We start from the raw sequence: 20,358 nt of genomic DNA, 5'->3' as shown, positions 1-20,358 counted from the left end.
AGGAATGCAGGCCCAGATACATTGCCCCCAGCCGTCTCCCAACTGTGAGAAGTAACAGTTATTTGAGGGTAAACTCCCTGAAGGTAGGGAGCTCATCTCTCAGGGTGTCCTACCTGGCCGTCGGGGGCCCTGACCGTTTGCTGAGTTGAGTGAGTGAGTGAGAGAGAAGTAGACGAGTAAACGGTCGTGCGTCTGGAAGACCCGCTTATTAAACATCTCCTGAAAAGTGCCCGGCTCCGTGTGTGCACCCCCCGGTGTTCAGATTTGGATACCATAACTTGAATTTTACAGTGCTCCTGTGGTTTGCAGAGCAGTTTCTCATGTTGGTTTGGTACTGGGAGGTAAGTGGGTATTAGCCATCTTACAGCTGGGAAAAGCAGTTCATGAGTTACGTGGTAGAATGTTAGTGTTTTTTCACCTTCCACATAGTTTCCCCTTAGAGCTGTCACTAAGATATAATGTACTGCAGGCTCTCAGTATTCTTGAATGCCCTCGTGGATGTGGTATACTGTTAAAATATGATTGACAAAATTATCTAGTACTTAATATCATAGTTGGGAAAATGGACAAAGTTTCTCATTAACAGCACCAAGTCGACCCTTCAGAATGCCTGCCGGGAGATGACAGGGTCCGGTGCTGCTTCTCACACCCCTTCTTGTTGATCAGTTTGCTATCATGATAACCCAGTGGTCTAATGATTTTTTTGAAAAAATACAATTATGATGCTTCAGGAATCAAGGAAGGAAGCCAGAAGCAGGGTCGGTAGAGCTTGCTCTTGTGTACAGGGTTGAGGACTAAGCGTGTTGTCTACTATCCATTTATATATGAGAGCAAATGTATATACTTCTAAGCTGCATTACTATCCAGAACAGCTACATTTTACAGTTGCTTGGAAGTGATTTCCAAGACAAAGCGTAAAAAGTAACATCTGGTGACTGTTGTAATGAGCGCTCTATGGAGAATAGTAGGTGGCCTGGCCGTTGCAGAGGATCGAACGGAGTCGTATAAGCAATCCCTAGGGCTTGGTGTTCTGCCCTGGAGACGGGCACCGGCTTTAGAAACACAGTGACACAGGCTTGCTGAACAGACCAGCATGCAGCCGCGAGTCAGCTGACACCGGTGTTAGGTTCATGGTCTGGAGGAAGTAGAATAAAACGGCCATACTCATCACACCTTGAACATTATGGTAAGCGGAATCTTTCCAATGGAATTGTGTAGTCAGAGTTGTGCTTATGACTAATATCTGCCATGGTTTTTTAGGAGTTTTTAAGGAAAGGACAGCTCTCCTCTGGCCCATTTCCCTTTCTTCTTTTGTCCTGTCTCCTGTTAAAAACTGTGATATGATGTGGATAGACTGTAACTATCAATGTTTACAATTAGCTGTTTTCATTGTAATCTTTCTTGCTGCTCAAACTGTGTAACTGCGGTTTCTTGTTGAGGATATCTGTAATACTTTGCTGAGTCATTGTGGGTGAGGTGAATGGGGTAGCGTCTATTTTTAGCCCCTCAAGGCCCTGTGAGGAGGACAGGAGGCAGAGTCCTGTGCGTCTGTTCGGGTCGTGACCACCTAGAGAGACTCGATTCCAATTTAAGTAGGGCTTTCAGCCACTGAATAAATAAAAAGTTCCTAGGAAATACGTTCACTTTTTTTGTACCTTGTAAAAGATTTTTTCTTTCCTCCTGTGAGAAATAGAGAATTTTAAAAGTTTAAAAGTCTACATAGTAAAAGATTTGCTTATGCCTGTTTCCATCATTCATTTTTCTTTAGAGTTTGGCTCTTACTCTTTTCCTCCCAATTTCAGACTCTTCCACGCACTCTCCTTAAATTTTACCCCAGTTCTGTACAGAGGCTAATACCCTATTCATGACCCTTAAAGTAAAGCTTTCACATTCGCTTGCAGTAATGACATATGTTTTCCACCTGCTCTGTTTGTTCCAGTCATGAGTGTTCACTTTAAGAGAAAAAAAAAAAAAGTCACCTGTTTTCTTTAGACCATGTACTCCTAGAGGACCACGGGGAGATTTTTGTGATTTTAATTTGTATTGAGTCTCGTACAAGCCCTTGCTCGTACAGATATTGAATAATGGTTTTGATAGTGACTGACTTTTAACCGTAAGATGGGCATTTAGGTCCTTAGGCTCCCCCGTGAGCAAGATGCTGTATCCCCGGGAAGACAGAAGCCACTCTGGGAGGTACATTAGTATTTTCACATTTTATCAGTAAGTGCCGGTGAATATACTTTATTAGTAAAATACGTATACTAAATTGAATCTAGAAACCTATAGTTTTTAAACTCTTATGTTCATTTAAATATTCATAATGTGTTTCTTTTGAAACATGGAAGATTTGTAAAGCTTTTATATTAAGACAAAAGTATACAAATACCTGACTCTTACATACCTGGCAGTAAACTGTGTGCATTTCTGTTCCCACGCAGAGCTCTGGTATCGAGACTTTAGTGGAGGAGCTCTGCTCCAGGCTGAAGGACCTGCAGAGCCAGCAAGGTGAGAGTGCCGCCTCCAAGGGCTATCCACGCACCGGGGGGTTGAGTCACCAGATCTTAGAATTGATCAGAAAGAAAAGGCAACAGGAGCAACGTTGTATTCACTGTGTCACCAGGCCAGTGTCATGCTCTGTCTTTCGCTGTGAGTGGCTTCTGGGTCATTCCACAGCCATCACTGGTCGACAGATCCCTGCCCTCAAAGGGATGACTTAATCCACAAGTGCCCTCATGGAAAGGAGACTTTGCATTGTGTTTGTCTTCAAACGGAAGCTCAGGCATCCGGAGCGATCATCTCTTACCTTTCCCAGCCTTCTCCTCCCCCGACCCCCCAAGTTAATATTTGCCTGTTGACATCAAGGCCTGCAAAGGTGTCAGCTAATTATTTTAGGTCTGGAAGGAACTTTTGCCTTTACTCTTGAAGTTCTTGGAAAGGCAGGCTTGACAGGCTCATTAAGTCATTTTGATTCGTGAACCCTCACAGCTGCTTTTCTCAACTTTCCTGCAAGCCCATAGAATAAGAGTGACCTATTAAAGTTAAGGATCTTTATTTTACATGTCCTCCTCATGGTGATTTTGCTGGCCACCAAGCCTTGAGCCTTCTTTTTTTGTTTGGTTTTGTTTCGTTTTTGCGGTACGCGGGCCTCTCACTGTCGTGGCCTCTCCCGTTGCGGAGCAGAGGCTCCGGACGCGCAGGCTCAGCGGCCATGGCTCACGGGCCCAGCCGCTCCGCGGCACGTGGGATCTTTCCGGACCGGGGCACGAACCCCTGTCCCCTGCATCGGCAGGCGGACTCTCAACCACCGCGCCACCAGGGAAGCCCGAGCCTTCTTTTTAATAAGGGCACAATTTATTTGTTTCTAATCTGAGGGCAGTATCCTGAGCTAAGCTAAGAGTATAGCCCTCTGCTTCTATTTTAGTTGAAACACAGCCCTCACCTAGATGTTAAGTAACAGAGAGCTAATTGTAATAACTTTCTTTACAGATTAGTGTTAGTCAAGATGAGGCAGTATGAAGTCAGTGAGTGCAGAATTTCCTGAGAAAATATTTTTGGAATCTAAGCAGGTGTTCTTTCCTTCTGGTATAATTAATAAGTACACAGGGAATTTCATTCTCTTAATTAAGTGCCTCTAGAGCCTCTGTCAGTGATGAGGTGAACCTCTCTCCGTTCTCAGCCCAACGTTAATGTGGTTTAGCCAGAGTTCCCTCTGGCACACTGAAGAAATAGATTTTTATTAAAAAGATAAACTGGTGTAGAGTTCTTTTAAAGCCACAAAAGCCTATGTAATTTCTGATTAAATTTACTTAAGATAAAAACAGGAGCATTTATTAACTAAATATAAGACAAATCTTTCTGAATTTTTGTTTCATAACAGAAGAGAAGATTCACAAAAAGTTAGAGGGGTCTCCCTCTCCAGAGGCAGAATTATCCCCTACAGCAAAGGATCAAGTGGAAATGTATGTAAGATTGTATTCAGTAATAAAGCATGCATTTGTTAAAATCAGACTAATGACTGCTACATGGTTTACAGTTTTTTGTTATATGCTATTTAGTTTGATATTTTATAACTCAGGAATTTATTGAGCACTTACTGTGTGCTTGACACTGAGAATTCAAAGGTGAATATTGAATCTTTTTCATGCATATTGAATCAGTATTTGTGAAATTCACGGAATGACGCAAACAAGGCCATTCATGGTCCGTTCATATACGACTTTTGAAATTCACGCCAGTCCTTTGAGACAGCTGTAAGCAATTAGGCTTGTCCTTGTTTTATACACAAGGAAGCCAAGTTCCCCTTGCTGATTGCAGAGGGAACTGGGCAAGTCATTGACCTTGTCGACTTGTTTCCTAAAGATACTTTTCTGTCTTTCTTTGTAGATGGTTCGTATTTAAATTGACTGCATTGTAAGGAGACTTCCTTATTATACATTTTATTTGAATCTTCTCAACTTCAAAATTTTAAGGGAAAAAGTACTTAGTTGGTTGTGTTGCTGTGCTGTCCAGCACGGTAGCCGTAGCCATGTGTGGCCTGTTGGCCATTTGTCACATGGCTGTTTCAGGCTAAGAGGTGCCGTGTGTGTCATACCAATCAGCGTTCAAAGACTTCATTTAAAAAGAATGTAAAACATTATATTAATAGTTTTTACCGTTGATTACATGTGAAATGATAATGTGGATATATTTGGTTAAGTAAAATATATTATTGAAATTAATTTCACTTTCTTCTTTCACATTTAACGGGATTCCTAGAACATTAAAAAGTACTTAAGCGCATAATATATTTCTATTGGACAGCTCTGGTCTAGACTGAAAAGGAGAGTCAAGTATAGGCCCTTTGAACACCCGGCCTTTTATCACTTCATGTGTGACCTTGACTTACCCCCACTTTGGTAGGCATCCTGACTCTCGAGTCTTCCTTTGTCAGTCTGTCTTGCTCTGAAATCTTCAGTGGCTACCAGTTTCCTAGCAAACTGAAAACGCTTCTTTCCTGTTCAAGCCCTCTGAAGCCAGCCTCCCTGGTTTTCCTGCCCTGTGTTTCCAGTGGTTGCTGGTCTAATGAGGCACAGCATCTTCGTGTCCTCACACAGCTTCCCATGCCTCAGAGTACTCGCCAAACCGCTGCGTATCTGGAACATCAAGGCTCAGCTGTGGTCCGCTTTGATTGTTCTAGGCCTCACCAGCATCCCCTTTTCTGAACACTTGTATTCCAAGAAACCTGCCGTTGCTGAGGGTCTGCTTAATGTTGGGCATTGCACTTGCCTCCTGAGAAAAGATTCGATAACAGCAGCCACCGAAGGTGTCGTTCTGACTCATTTCGCACGCTAATTCCTTTACTCCTCACAACTCTGTGAGACAGATACTATAATTACCCCGTTTTCTAGGCCACAGAGAGGTTAAGGACCGTGCCTAAGGTCACATAGCTAGGCAATAGCAGGGTGAGGATTCAGACTCAGGGATTGTGGCTTCAGAGCTCATGCCCTCGACTGCTTTGCTATCCCGCTTTTCACCTACATCTGTTTCCAGTGCTCATAACAGCCTTGTGAGGTAAGTCATAGTATCACCATCTTACAGGTGAGGAAATGGACCAAGACATTACATGATTAGCTTAAAGTCACAAGCATAGTAAATGACTGAGCTGAGATTCAAATTCAGATATTTCGTATCAAAATATTACATTCTTTCCACTGTATTAATTTGTAACTAGTGACTTACGAAAATCCAAATTTTAAAGATCAAAGTCATCTTAGCATATTTTCTAAATATTCCTGTGGTGCTTATCTCACTGCTGAACGTAAGGGTGCTTGATCCATAGAGCTAAGTATAAAGTATATTTTACGGTATTATTAATTTTTACAAAGTTACTAATTCATGGGTGACGTAAACACTGACTCTGTTGAAATGAAACATCCCATTTCTCTGATGGGTGGTGCTGTTTTTACTACATCTGATGCGTCTGAGCGCCCACTTTTGAACTCTCCACTTGTTTTTCAGGTACTATGAAGCATTTCCACCACTTTCTGAGAAACCAGTTTGCCTGCAAGAAATCCTGACTGTGTGGAGCAAGGCTGCAGTCAGCGCGCACCCTCGCTCTTCCTCACCGTCCACAGCCCCCCCAGCTGGCACAGGCATGCCCTCCCCGCAGGACTGCAATGGCGAAGGTGAGCTCGCCAAGGGGAGAAGCAGCGACATGCCCACCACTGTGCACGAGAAAACCCAGAGCGAGGGTCAAAATGAGACGGAGAGCAAATTTAGGAATGGCACAGGTGAGGAGAAGCCTGCTTTGTACAAAAAGCAAATCCGACATAAGCCTGAAGGAAAGATGCGCCCTCGCTCCTGGTCTTCCGGCTCCAGCGAAGGAGGCTCGAGCTCAAGTGGTAATCAGGGAGAATTAAAAGCATCCATGAAGTGTGTGAAAGTGAGACACAAGACACGAGAAATCCGAAACAGAAAAGGGCGGAATGGGCAGAGCAGGCTTTCACTGAAGCATGGCGAAAAGGTGGAAAGGAGCATGCATGCCGGAAGCAGCAGCAGCAGCAGCAGCAGCAGCGGTTCCATCAAACAGCTGTGCAAGCGGGCTAAAAGGCCGCTGAAGGAGATGGGCAGGAAAGACGCCGGGAGCGCTGAAGGAAGGGACCTGTACCTGGAGAGCAGAACTGACAGAGAGTACAAAGAGGAGCCGCTGTGGTATACCGAACCGATTGCCGAGTATTTTGTTCCTTTGAGCAGGAAAAGTAAACTAGAGACCACATACCGAAACAGGCAAGATACAAGTGATCTGACCTCAGAAGCAGTAGAAGAATTGTCTGAATCAGTGCATGGTCTTCGTATCAGCAACAATAATATTCATAAAACATACCTCGCAGCAGGTACTTTCATTGATGGTCATTTTGTAGAAATGCCTGCAGTTATAAATGAGGATATTGACCTCACGGGGACCTCATTCTGTCCTCTCCCAGAGGACAGCAGATACTTGGATGACATTCATCTGTCAGAATTAACACACTTCTATGAAGTGGACATTGACCAATCCATGTTGGATCCTGGTGCCTCAGAAACAATGCAAGGAGAAAGTCGGATTTTGAATATGATTCGACAGAAAAGCAAAGAGAAAACAGATTTTGAGGCAGAATGTTGCATAGTGTTAGATGGAATGGAGTTGCAAGGGGAACGTGCAATATGGACAGATTCTACCAGCTCTGTGGGTGCTGAGGGCTTATTCCTGCAAGACCTTGGCAGTCTGGCCCAGTTCTGGGAGTGCTGTTCATCCAGCTCTGGCGATGCCGATGGAGAGAGTTTTGGAGGAGACTCTCCGGTTAGACTCTCCCCCATCGTAGACGGCGCAGCGCTCAGTCCGCATTTGCTTGCTGGCAGTCGAGAGCTCTTCTCAGATATTAATGAAGGATCTGGTGTAAACTCTTGTTTTTCAGTGTTTGAAGTGCAATGCAGTAATTCTGTTTTACCATTTTCTTTTGAAACACTCAACTTGGGAAATGAAAATACAGATTCTAGTGCTAATGTGCTTGGAAAAACACAGTCGAGGTTACTAATATGGACCAAAAATAGTGCCTTTGAAGAAAATGAACACTGTTCTAATCTTTCAACAAGGACTTGTAGTCCATGGTCCCATTCAGAAGAAACACGTTCAGACAATGAGACATTAAACATTCAGTTTGAAGAATCCACACAGTTTAACGCAGACGATATGAATTACGTAGTTCCTAGAGTCTCGTCAAATTATGTAGATGAAGAACTTCTAGATTTTTTGCAAGATGAAACTTGCCAGCAAAACAGTAGAACTTTAGGAGAAATTCCGACATTAGTTTTCCAAAAAAAATCTAAGCTAGAATCTGTCTGTGGTATTCAGCTAGAACAAAAAACAGAAAACAAAAGCTTTGAAACTACACAGGTATGTAGTGAAAGCAGCCCACGTGGAGATGGCTACAGCTCAGGGGTTATTAAAGACATTTGGACAAAGATGGCAGATAGCAATTCTGTAGCTGTGGTAGAGGTAGAAAGGATCGATGACGAGTTGTTTTCGACAGATGTAAATAACTACTGCTGCTGTTTGGATGCTGAAGCTAAAATGGAGCCCCTCCAGGAGCCTAATAAGGCTGTGCAGAGATCAGAATATCATCTGTGGGAGGGACAGAAAGAGAACCCAGAGAAAAGAGCTTTTGTTTCTGGTGAGCTATCAAAGGTGGATGGTGGTGATTATACTACCCCCTCTAAACCTTGGGATGTGGCCCAAGATAAAGAGAACTCATTCATTCTTGGAGGAGTTTATGGAGAGCTCAAAACCTTTAATAGCGATGGGGAATGGGCAGTAGTACCACCCAGTCACACAAAAGGAAGTTTGTTACAGTGTGCAGCTTCCGACGTGGTGACAATAGCTGGTACAGATGTCTTTATGACCCCAGGAAACAGTTTTGCTCCTGGTCACAGGCAGTTATGGAAACCCTTCGTGTCATTTGAACAGAATGACCAGCCGAAGACTGGGGAAAACGGATTGAATAAGGGGTTTTCTTTTATCTTCCGTGAAGACTTACTAGGAGCTTGTGGTAACTTCCAAGTTGAAGACCCTGGACTTGGATGTTCCTTCTCTTCCTTTGACTTAAGCGACCCACTTTCACAAGTGCTCCACGTAGAGTGTTCGTTTGAACCCGAAGGGATTGCGTCTTTCAGTCCTAGTTTTAAACCGAAATCAATCCTCTGCTCTGATTCGGACAGCGAAGTTCTCCACCCCAGGATATGCGGCGTTGACAGAACACAGTACAGGGCTATTCGGATCTCTCCTAGGACTCACTTTCGCCCAATTTCTGCATCTGAACTGTCCCCAGGAGGAGGAAGCGAGTCAGAATTTGAATCTGAAAAAGATGAAGCAAATATCCCCATTCCTTCTCAAGTTGATGCATTTGAAGATCCACAGGCAGATCTCAAGCCACTGGAAGAAGATGCAGAGAAGGAAGGCCATTACTATGGAAAATCAGAGCTTGAGTCTGGAAAATTCCTTCCCAGGTTAAAAAAATCTGGAATGGAAAAGAGTGCTCAAACATCACTTGATTCCCAGGAGGAATCAGCTGGGATTCTGCCAGTAGGAAAGCAGAATCAGTGTTTGGAATGTAGCCTGAGTGAGTCTCTGGAAATCGATTTAGAGAGCTCAGAAGCAGACTGTAAAATAATGGCACAGTGTGAAGAAGAAATTAATAAATTTTGCAGTTGCAAAGCAGGTTGTCAGTTCCCTGCTTATGAAGATAATCCAGTTTCTTCAGGACAGCTGGAAGAGGTATGTGTCCGTGTGTATTGGTATTTGGTAAAAGCATTTGATCAGACTTTAATTCCCAAGAACAGTCATTTCAGACAGTGAAAGATAGGGTTAAATTATTGGGAATTTAGTTTAAACGTCTTAAAACTTAGCATTCTGATGATTTTTACAGAAGGACTTAACGTGGATTTGATATTCATAAATTTGAACTAGACAGTAGACATTTTCTGCAAAGACATTTTAAAATAAATCAGGATATGAGATGTTTCTGTGTTGTCTTAATGTGCACGTACTGTGCTTTATTAAAGCAAAGCCTGGCATGTAAGTGCTCCAGCTTTCAAAAATTGATGAATCCAGAAGTCGCTATTTACTCTTCAAAAGGTCCTTTGCTCTTCAGAAGCGGCAGCAAAGGGTTTCTTTACATAGGAAGCCTGTCTGATTGTCTCTGAAACACTGATTAGCTTATTGAAACTTATGTTTTACATGTAAAATAAATTACATCTCTACAGAATTCTCTAAAATTTGTCGTGGTACATGTAAAAATTAAGCCACAATCCAAATGCAACAAAATAGCTTCTACAAAACCCGTGGACTTTGCTTTATACAAAGTACGTGTTCCCGAGGTTACGTGAATGATATGGGTCAGCCTATCAAATGAGGTTAATAGTAATAGCTTTGTTAATGGGAGTCATTGTACCATTTGACTATTCCTAACAAGTGATTTGAGGTTAAACTGAGTGAGTATACAAGAGATAACACTTAAGGCAATAACCTATTTCACAAAAAAAGCACAGTGCTCTGCCCATTTGCAGCCATTATTTGATATAGCAGTGCCTGGCCTTTTTCCAGGCGCAGCTCTTAAGAAGACAGTTGGAGGTGTTTAGAAGTCAGGCCACCTGTGGCTTGAGAGCAGCTGTGTCGCCCTTCCTCCCATCTGTCCCCGCCCCGCACACTCCGACCCCGCTTCACATGGCTCAGTCCCACTGTACCATGAGGCTCCCTCAGGCTCCCACGTCTCCCACTGACGCATCCCTCATTCCTCTTCTCTGGCCTGCTGCATCCCCACCTGCATCAGAAATCATTTCTCCCTTCCTTTAATTTTCATGTGCTCTGTGCCTCTTCTTTTAATTGCATTTGCCCTTTTTCATGAGTCATCGGTGTACTTTCCTCGTTAGATTATAAGCGCCTTATGGATACAGGTCATGCCTTACTCATTTGTCAGCTAGGTGCTGAGGTATGGACCTGAGTGCATGTGATGGTCGGAAGCCCCACAGGCAACTCGAGAATCAGTGCTCCCATGAGCTGGCCTGGGGATGTTTAGACATGAGTTGAACCCCACTGAAACGCTGAAGTCTGAACTGCTCAGAACAACAACAAAAAATAATGTTGTTAGGCTTTATCTGTTTGTTTATTGCCCCACTTTTCTTCCTTAAAAATTCCTTTATGTACTTTGTATTTCACCTGGTTCCAGATTGGGAAGAAAGAAATTCTAAGAGGAAAGGAGTGAGATTCTGCATCACACCATTTACCACACTCATTAGCTTTCTAGGATGTTGACGTACTTATGTGTTACCAGAGTTCTGGGTTGTCTTGAAAGGGCTTAGCTGCCAGTAAAGTCCTCAGAGGACACAGGGGTTGTCCAATATCCTAGCTGTCCTCGGTCCTCACTGCCCTGGTCTCTCAGCAGCATCTCTTACAGTTCAGAGCCAGGTTGGAGCTAACTTCAGAGATTCATCTGAGGTACAGAAAGGTTGAGGGTGGCCTGAAAGGACAGGCTGGGGCCAGAATCTGTGCCTTTTCACTCTCTCACACTGCCTGTCAGTCTTGGGGAGCTCCTGCCAGGGTCGTCTTCCCCTCCTTTCCTGAGTGAGGGCAGTCTTTACGGAGGGCCAAGCTCTGTTTTAAAAGTCACTGGCTGCTAATCTGTTTCAGAGCAAGTGGTCTAGAAGGTAGGATTTCTAATAGAATTGGTACCCAGGAACATGAATTATGATCCTTTTCAAAAATTTAGTTGAGTTCAATTCAGCAAACATTTATTAAACATTTACATGTTCTGTGCCCATCGCTAAGGTAAGTGACCTGGATGAACAAGACACTGACCTTGCCCTGGGAGAGTTCAGTCTAGTACTGAAGACCAGTTGGCAAACAGATCACTTCTTTTCCTTGACCTAGGTAATTCACTCCTGTGGTTCAAGTTCAGGAGTTACAGGAGGGTATGTACACAGTGCACAGGTCCCTCCCCAGCAGCAGCCATGAGTGTGAGTCCCGGTGTGCATCCTCCGAGGATACTGTGTGCTTGTAGAGCAAATACCTGTTCACATATGTTTCCTCCTTTTTTTTTTTTTTTTTTTAACTGAAATGACTTTATTATAATCACCCTTCCTTTTTTATTTTCTGCATATTATTCCACTGTATGGATGTACCAAAATTTCCTAGCCAGCTCCTTATCTTTTAGGCTGTTTGGGTAACATGGTAGGTGGCTTGGGGAGAGTGAGCATAGGGTTCCGTGGGATCCCAGAGGAGAACCGACCCAGCCCGTGAGAGTCGAGGAGGGCTTTTGCACGTACCTGAGCGTCCAGGGCAGAAAGGAGGAGGCAGGACGCTCTAGGCAGAAGCAACAGCGCGCACCACCACGGTAGAGGGGCTTGAAATTGCTCACGTGTGCGGGGGAGCTGCCAGCGTTTAGGTCGTGGCTGCTGAAGTAGGAGCTAAAAGCCGAGGAGCAGTGCTCCAGGTGTCCATTGTTTGTGCGTGAGTTTGTGGCAAGAGTGTTCTCTGTGTCATTTGCTTGATTGCTGCCTCCATGTCGTGCGCTTTTAAGGCGCAGAGAAGCAGTAGAAGGCCCCGCCCTGTCTCCGGGAAACCATAGTCCGGTCGAGGAGAGGAGGCCTCCCGCGAGGAGTGTGCCAGCGGAGTCGGAATGCTCTGATGAGTGGAGGGTGCTCGGTCCCAGCCCCGCTGTGCTGGCTCTGTGCCCACTGCTGTGCCACCATTACCCTACTGAATGCCCGTAGTGACTTGCCGCCATGGGCTTATTCCACCCGTGGCGGCTACGGGCACATAGGCCCAGAGGGTGGGATGCCTGCCCCAGACCCCAGTGTAAGGGCAGAGCCCAAGTTCCTTCCAGAACGGGGCGCTTCCTGTCAGTAAAGGAAAACTTTAGGACAGCAGTGTCCCTTACTGGTCTCTGTTGCACAGGGTATCTCTTCACTTACATTTTCTCTCTCCTTTTCCGAAGAACAAGGCTTATTATAGGAGGCTTTCTTTTCCTTTTGTGACGCAAATAACTGAGAGCTGACTGTGTCAGAGGGCACTATTCAGTGTTCTGTTCCCAGAGCAGAACTCACCTTTCTCTTCACCAGAACTGGGACTGTCTAGTGAGCATTTAAAGCAGTGAGCCTTTACCTAACTTTCGCCTTCTAAAGAATTACTATTACATCTGTGGCTAAAGACGTTTCTGATAAGCCTTTCTGGATTAAGTTCATGTTCTTCTCTCTCTCTCTTTCTTTTTTTTTTTTTTTTTTTTTTTTTTACTGGTTCATTCACACATTAAATATTTATTAAGAGCCTACTACGTCTGGGCGCTATTCTAGGTGCTAGGTATAAAGGAATAGACAAAGACCCCTGCGTTTGTGGAGGTATATTCAATCAAGAGTATGAAGTTACACAGTACGTTAGAATCCCAATGCTGTGGAAAAGAGGAGCCGGATAAGGGATGTGGTGGGATGGGAGTGCTTGGAGGGGTTTGCCATGATAAATGCGGAGTAAGGGCAGGCTTCCTTGCCAAGGTACAGCTGAAGAAAGGCTTCCAGGTGGCACGTGAGCCAAGAAGCTACCCGGAGGGAGCGGGAGAGCACTGCTAAGGCAGAGGTGCACCTGGATCACCCAAGCTTGTGTTCTGGTCCGTTTTCCATTTCTTCCATTCTTTCTTCATGCTTTTCATTCTCAACCAAGACAGAAGTTGCATTAATGCATTAAACAGACATTATTTAAGCAAAGCCTGGTTATCTTTTGCAGCCTAAAAGTTGGAAATAGCTAAGTGGAAAGACGCATATTCGTTGACCATGTATTCGGTGTAACATAAAACAGGAAAAGTAAGTCCTTGCTGTTGGAATTGACATTCAAATGGAGGATGCAGAAAAAATCCTGAAACTATGCCAGAGACGGGCATGATCTAACAGTGATTTCAGCAGGGGAGGGAGAGAGAAAGTGGTGTGCTAGATAATCAGGGACTTTGGCCAGGGGAAACCTCTTCTTGAGGCCAGCACACCTGGAGTATCTGCTTTGTGCCAGGCCCTGTTCCTGGAGGTGTGAAGATCAGTAAGGTGCGCTTGCTGCCTTGTGCTCACACACATCTGGTCCTCCCTGTGTCTCACCTCCTGCTGTTCATGCTGGCCCAGCCCCGCCGGCTACACCTCGGCCCCTCCAGCCTGCTTTCTCCCACCGAGTCCTGTCTGTCCCAGTGAATTCTCTCCCCTTTCTTTCTCTTTACCTCACTCACGCAATCTCAAGAAAGGATTGAAGATAAGCAGTCTGACTGCACTCACATGAATAAAACACTGATCCTTCCTCAGCCTGCCCCACACATTTTCTTTCTCAAATAGGAACTTGTTACCTTCAAATCCATCTCTCTTCGATAGTGCCTTGGGGACGATCGGGAGACTTCTGTCCAGGGAGCCATCCTTGCTCCTCCTGGATAGCACCAAGTAATGTGTTCGCAGATAGGTATGCCTTGGAGAGAAGGCAGAGCCTTTCCAGAAGGGCCTAATAGTGCTGTGAATTAGGTGCCAGATGCAGGAATCAGCCTTGAATTAACTGCAGACCTGGCGTGTTGCTGGCTGCATTTGCGTTAACCCTGGCCTTGTTGTCACTGTTGCCCTTGGTATCTGTTTATCTAATAGGTTTACTAATTTTTATTGTTAGAATACACTGCAGGAGAAAATGGTGAAGGTTAACTGACCACTCTGGGTAGACAGCACAATTCTTCAGTTTCTAATTGAGGGGTATCTCTGAAAAGTGACATGAAAATCAGAATCTGAAATATATTTCCCGTTTAGTAAGTAATACAAATCACACATTACTGAAATCAGAAAGTTTTTGGTAAAGTAAAATAATTTACTTTGTTTAGGAGAGTAACAAAATCCTGTTAGAGAACTGAAGATCATCGGTTGTAAGACAGACAGTCCAGGTTTTGAACTTGAACATGTAATGAAATGTCCTCTGAGACAAAGGTGTATGCAGTGTTTACAGGTCATATGCATGGAGCAGACACTTGCTGAGACTGGGATGGGTGATGGGAGTTACAGAGATGCCGAAAGCAGGCCTTACGTAGCCTGGCAGGGCCTGCGGTCGGGCACAGTGAGGAAGCGGCGTGGAAGGCCCCAGCACACCAGGATGTCCCCGGGGTGGCCGCCCCTGGCCACGGCTCTGACGACCGCTCACGAGCACACGCCTCGATCACGCGTGACAGCCACACTGCATCTAGTCCTTGCTGCCCGGGCAGGTGGGCACGTCCGGCTGGGACTTGAGAGCTCCACCAGCGAGGGGTGGGCGTGAGCGCCTTCCCCTCTGCCAGGGCCGTGGATGTGCACGGAGTACGGGGTCGCTCCTGCTCTCAGGAGTCCTGCCCTCCTCTCATTTCGATGTCTGTTTCCTGTGTTGAATCTGAATTACTATCAGTGTTCTTACTTGGTTTTAGTCTCAACTTCCTTCTGGCTCTCATCGAAGCAGATAATTGTCATAAAGACATTAGGTTGGTAACTCTGCCTGTAAAGCTTCCTCTGTCCCGATTCTTCTTTGACTCCCTCCTGCCTGAGTGTGTGAAGGAGAGGGTCCTCCTCACGTTCCCTCGGGCACCTCACACTAGCCGCCCGTTATCTCTCTACTTGCGGAATCTAAAAACTTGCCTTATTTGAGGCTGTTTCCTTATGTTTTTGCTTCGTAAGAGTTTTGCTGTGTTTTTTTGAAAAGACTTTTTATTGCATTTCCAATGTAAGTGCTTTTTAAGAAAAACTTCCTTTGTATGCCGTGAACACGTTGGCTTTTTGTATTCACCTTGTCTAGAACAGTAAAAACAAAAAATCACCAAAAAACCGCACCAGTTAAAAGATCCTGGGTTTGTAGTCCACAGCTAATAACGCTTGAATTTTTTTCCCCTTTATTTTGGAAGTTTGTGAACTTTGTCTGTATTTGGTTTGATCTAAACAGTTTCCTGTATTGAACACTGACGTGCAAGGAATGAACAGAAGTCAAGAAAAGCAGACCTGGTGGGAAAAAGCCTTGCGCTCGCCTCTTCTTCCCGCCTCAGAATGTGAAGGTAAGAAGACCTGCGTTAGGCCATTCATTCATCCACTCAGATTTCTAATTCATGAAGAGCAATACATTCTTTCGCTGTAAAAATCAGTCCAAAAACATTCTGTGTGGCCAGAGTTTGTCAGGCACTGGGGACGCAGAGATGCCTGAGGACTGGACCCTGCTCTAACCCCCATCACAGCCTGGAGGGGCGGGGCGTGGAAACGCACCGGAGTGGCACCGGCCCTGATGGGCTCCGTGCCTGCTCCCCGTGAGAGGTGGAGCCCCCGTGAGAGGTGGAGCGGGGAGTAATCAGCTCTGGGGGGCCTGCAGGAGGGGCCCTGGTGGGAGGGCTGGGGAGAGGTAGTCCCCGTGACAGGAGCGGCCCGAGCAAAGGCCGAGGGTCTGCGGCAAGTCGGGCTGGGGGACAGGGACCCACTGGGCCCAGCTGGGTCGTAGCTGAGGCTGGAGAGAGGCGGGGGGTGGGAGTGGGGCGCCGAGTTCGGCAGACTTGGACAGGCAGGAGGAGCGGGCCCCTTAAAGGAGTTCACAGTGGAGGGTATCAGGTCAGGTGTGGCTTTTAAAACAGTTCTAGCAGCAGAATGGAGGGGGGAAGGGATTGAAAAACTGCAGAGCCCCTGCTGGGGTTCTTAGGCTCTTGCAGTGATCTGGGTGCGACAGGATGAAGGCCTGGACTGAGGCACTCGGGGCGGGGGGAGCATAGAGAACAGCATCGAGAGGTTTTGTGGAGGATGCCGGAGTTTGCTGGGTGACTTTCTGTGAGTAGTGAACAGCAGGAGGGAGTTAGGGGAGACCCGGTAGAGAGGGACATCGGAGCAGTAGCAGATTTGGTGAAGGTGATTTTAGTCTGCGAGCCGCCCAGGTGGACATACTCAGAAGCTATAAAAAGATCCTGATCTGAAATGTCGGGAGAAGTGAGAACTAAGGAGGCAGCCCGAGTGGTCAGCTCAAGACTCTGAGCTTGTGCAGACCTCCGTGGTCCCCTGGGCTGTCAGCTGCAGCACTTCGTCAGCGCTCTCTCCGGTCAGACCCCTGGGGGCAGGTCAGTCTCCTGTTACTATTTGCATGTTCGAGTGTGTGTCTCTCTCCAGCTCATTTGTAGTTAACCTGGAGCAGTGATGTCCCTCACTGCCCCCGGGGCCTTGCACACGCTGGGGGCTCCGGACGCCTGCACTGGCCTGCCCTCGCAGCCTGGCCTCAGCTGACTGGGGGCAAGGCTGGGATTGTTTGCTTCTCTCTGTTCTGTGGGCACAAGAAACAGCTTCCCCAGCCCTGCCTTCCTCCTTCCCAAAGGGTCATAAGGGGAGCATAGAGCAGAGTCTTTATTTTCAGCATCTTTTTTTTTGCGGTACACGGGGCCCTCACCGCTGTGGCCTCTCCCGTTGCGGAGCACAGGCTCTGCACGCACAGGCTCAGCCGCCATGGCTCACGGGCCCAGCCACTCCGCGGCATGTGAGATCTTCCCGGACCGGGGCACGAACCCATGTCCCCTGCATTGGCAGGCGGACTCTCAACCACTGCGCCACCAGGGAAGCCCTTCAGCATCTTTTTTATTTAACAGCATTTATTAAAGGCCTGTTCCTCCATCATTAGCTAGTATTTGGGTTGCTCTTCATGATTTACGAGGTGCTTTCAGTCTTTTATACAAGCCCCGTGAGAGCCTGGTTTTCAGATGAGGAAGCTAAGTCTCAGGTTGAACGCCCAGAATCAGGCACTAGCCATGCAGCTCAGGCTTGAGTCCAGGCTGTCTCCTTGTGGTCCAGAAGCTTGCTGTCCACAGCAGCTGTCTGCAGTTGGTGCCCGAGAGACACCAGGGTGATCGGAGTGCAAACCAGACCTTGACCTCAGTCCAGTCCAGTGCACTGGCTGAGTGAGTCCCAACTGCAGTTAATGGGAGTGCAGGCAGGGAGGGCCGGGGACCCTGGAGCAGTGCAACAAGAAGGCACCCACACGCAGGAAGGACCCAGAGGGAAGGAGGGACGTGGTGGCAGAGCAGGCAGGGCCAGGGTTGGGGGGGCGGCTTGGGGTGACTTCCAAGCACACTGAGTTGGGGCTCCATCTCTGTGTCGCGGGCTGTCTCTGCAGCCTCCATCCGGTTTTCTGTTGCTAGTGAGGAATGCGCTTCAGCTGTCAGCTCCAGGTCCATGGTTATCTATACGGTGCCTTGCAGGTGCTGTACATGGTTGTTAGTCCATTCAGCTTTTTATATATTGTGGAGTGGCGTGCAGGGAAACCCTCAGTGGATAAGTGTGGTGACCAGACTTTTGAATGACCTTGAACTCACGACCGTGAGTTAAATCCTTGCACGGTTGCCTCGTAGTGCCGTTACGAAGTGTGGTGCTTTCAGCCTGTGGGGTGGGGGCATAGACTCAGCAGAAGCTTAGCCGGGAAGCAGGTGGCCTTCTCACCCACTCAGCAGCCGTGACTGCCGACGCTCGTCCCCGCTCCTGAAGCTTCTGACGTCGCGCTGGTGATTACTGAGAAGCCTGTGCAGCTCTGAGTCTGACCTGGGAGCTCCAGCCTCCCTGGGAAGGAGGGCAAGGAGGATTGTCCCTTTCTCCTGTGAGTCAGGAGATGGAGGCCCCAAAGGAGGAGGAGGCAGTGTGGCCCCGGAGCAGGGGCAGCGAGGGCCCCGTCGGCACGAAGGCCCAGCCCCCGCCCTGCTGTGTGCCCACACACACACCCACTCCGCACATATTTCGTGCATGCTTGCCTCATGCCAGGCACTGTCTAGGGGCTGGGGATGCAGAGGCGTCGTCCCTGCCCTCCTGATCAGCTCACCTCTGAGCAGGACCTGAGGGAGTCAGGACACAAGCGCCTGGCGGCTGGGGCGCGGTCCGGGCAGGAGCGCCGGCCGGGGCAGCAGCAGGACTGCACGTGCTGTGGCCCCTGTGTGCCCAGCACGTGGGCCGGGGGGAGGGGCAGGTCAGGCGGGCAGCAGGGAGTCCGACCACAAGGGCCTCGCAGGCTGTGTGCCACAGTCTGTCCCACGCGTCCACCTCCAGAGCTCATACACCGGATTCAGAACATTTGGAAAGCTCACTTAGAAAAGTGTTTTTGAGTCTTAAAGAGAGAGCCCTGCAGGGAAACAGTATAGGTAATTAATAGTGGGGGGAATCCGCTCCATCTGTGGGCATATCCGAGCCAAGGAAACGGTTACCTTCCCCACCTCGTACGAGTGGTGACCAAATGCGGTGGGGCTCGGGGATGATGAGAGCTTGGTAGGCGAGCTGAGAAAAAGGTGACGGCCCAGAAAGGGTGAGGGTGAGAGTGAGGGGTTCCCTGCCTCATGGGAGAGCAGGGCGTCCTCCCCAGCTGTCCTGCAGCGGGCTGGCCCCAAGCCCAGGGCTTTCGTTAGTAGCAGCTGTGGAAGGTGTTGGTGACTGTGCCAGCCCGAACTTGAGGCTGCACACAGGTGATCTCTGAACTTGCACAGAAATCTGTGAGGGCAAATGATGATCCTGTTTTAGAGATGAGAGAACTGGGGCTCCAAGAGGTTCGATAATTTGCTCCAAAGTTACATCACAAGTAAGTAGCACCATCAGGAATCAACTGATGTCTGTCTAATCCCAGAGCCTGGGTTTTTTCGTGAACCTACACTAGTAAGTTTGAGGGCCTGAGGCTGTCAGAACTAAAGGTCACGGAGAGTACAGCCTTTTCTGGGAGGCCAAGCAGGGCCCAGGCTTGCCCGCCCCCGGTGATGGCAGGAGGGCCCGTGGTCATGGAGCTGGCCCTGCCGCTGCTGTGACGCGTGGGGTGGCACGCAGCTCATCCAGCACCTCGCGGTGGCTGCTGCGGGCGGCCGGGGTGGAATCCTGACACCCTTTCCGTAGAGTTAAGGTGACTGGGGGGGCCGGTGCAGGTTAAGGCCGGTGGGCATCAGCCCTGGCCGTGCTTCAACCTCACCTGGGGGCTTCTCAGAAAGTGCTCATACCCAGACCAAGTCAGTCAGAATCTCAGGTGTGGGCCCGGGCTTCCAGACTTTTCTTACAGCTCCCCAGGTGATTTGAATTGCGAAAGCAGGGTTGAGAAGCGATAGACTAAATGATTTATCTGATTCCTTCCAATTCCAGCTTACGGTCCTGTCCCCTTCCGAGAGCCGCTTACCCAGTCAAAACGCTAGCCACCTTCCTCCTCCCTGTTCCACAGGTGGCTTAGTTTGCTGCTGAGCTGAGGAAGAACAGAGGATGTTGCCCTGCTTTGTTTTCTCCGTTGCGCCCCCTCTTGTCTGAAATTCCTTTGCTCACTTGTTCTGTGAACATACGCGTGGTGCATCATCTGTCCCCCTCCACACCACGTACGCGCTTGAGAGCTCGGACCTTGCTGGTCTTCTTATCCTGTTTTCCCAGGGCCTGTCACTTAGAGGTGTGAGTACGTATTTGTTGAATGAATGTCTCGTGGTGGGATAACAAGAATGCATGGTTATGCTGGCCTGTGTTTTTGTTTTTCTTTTTAACTCCATGAACAATTTGTTAGAAGAATTTTTAAATTGGCCTAACGTTTTCCTCGTACACCCCTATCTGGCTGGTGCTGAACATGTCTGCTTTTAGTGACTTCTTAAAATCTCCAAAGGGCTGTAGACCTAATTGATCTGACTTTTCATTGAAAAATGAAACAAGAATGTATGTTTCGTAACTGTGTCTTAATGAAATTTCCCCCCCTTTCCCTCTTTTCCCTTCTCCATTCAAAATGATTAAGAATGTTATACAAATGCCAAGGGAGAGAATGGTATAGAAGAATATCCAGATGTTAAAGAAATGCCCAGTAATGAAGAGCGT

At 47.5% G+C, this 20,358-nt stretch overlaps 1 protein-coding gene across 1 annotated transcript in view; it reads left to right on the top strand.

Moving 5' to 3' along the window:
- The window catches only part of KIAA0232 (KIAA0232 ortholog), a 56,295-nt gene that overhangs the window by 33,537 nt on the left and 2,400 nt on the right, over positions 1–20,358 (top strand). Inside the window, 5 exon segments of the mRNA XM_007456873.1 lie at positions 2,439–2,505; positions 3,878–3,959; positions 5,998–9,289; positions 15,476–15,584; positions 20,279–20,356. Coding sequence (XP_007456935.1) covers positions 2,439–2,505; positions 3,878–3,959; positions 5,998–9,289; positions 15,476–15,584; positions 20,279–20,356 — 3,628 coding nt within the window.

The sequence above is a fragment of the Lipotes vexillifer genome, unplaced genomic scaffold (genome assembly GCF_000442215.2).
Source record: "Lipotes vexillifer unplaced genomic scaffold, Lipotes_vexillifer_v1.1 scaffold63, whole genome shotgun sequence".
NCBI classification, from domain to species: Eukaryota; Metazoa; Chordata; class Mammalia; order Artiodactyla; family Lipotidae; genus Lipotes; species Lipotes vexillifer.
This window is presented reverse-complemented; position numbering and strand designations above follow the sequence as displayed.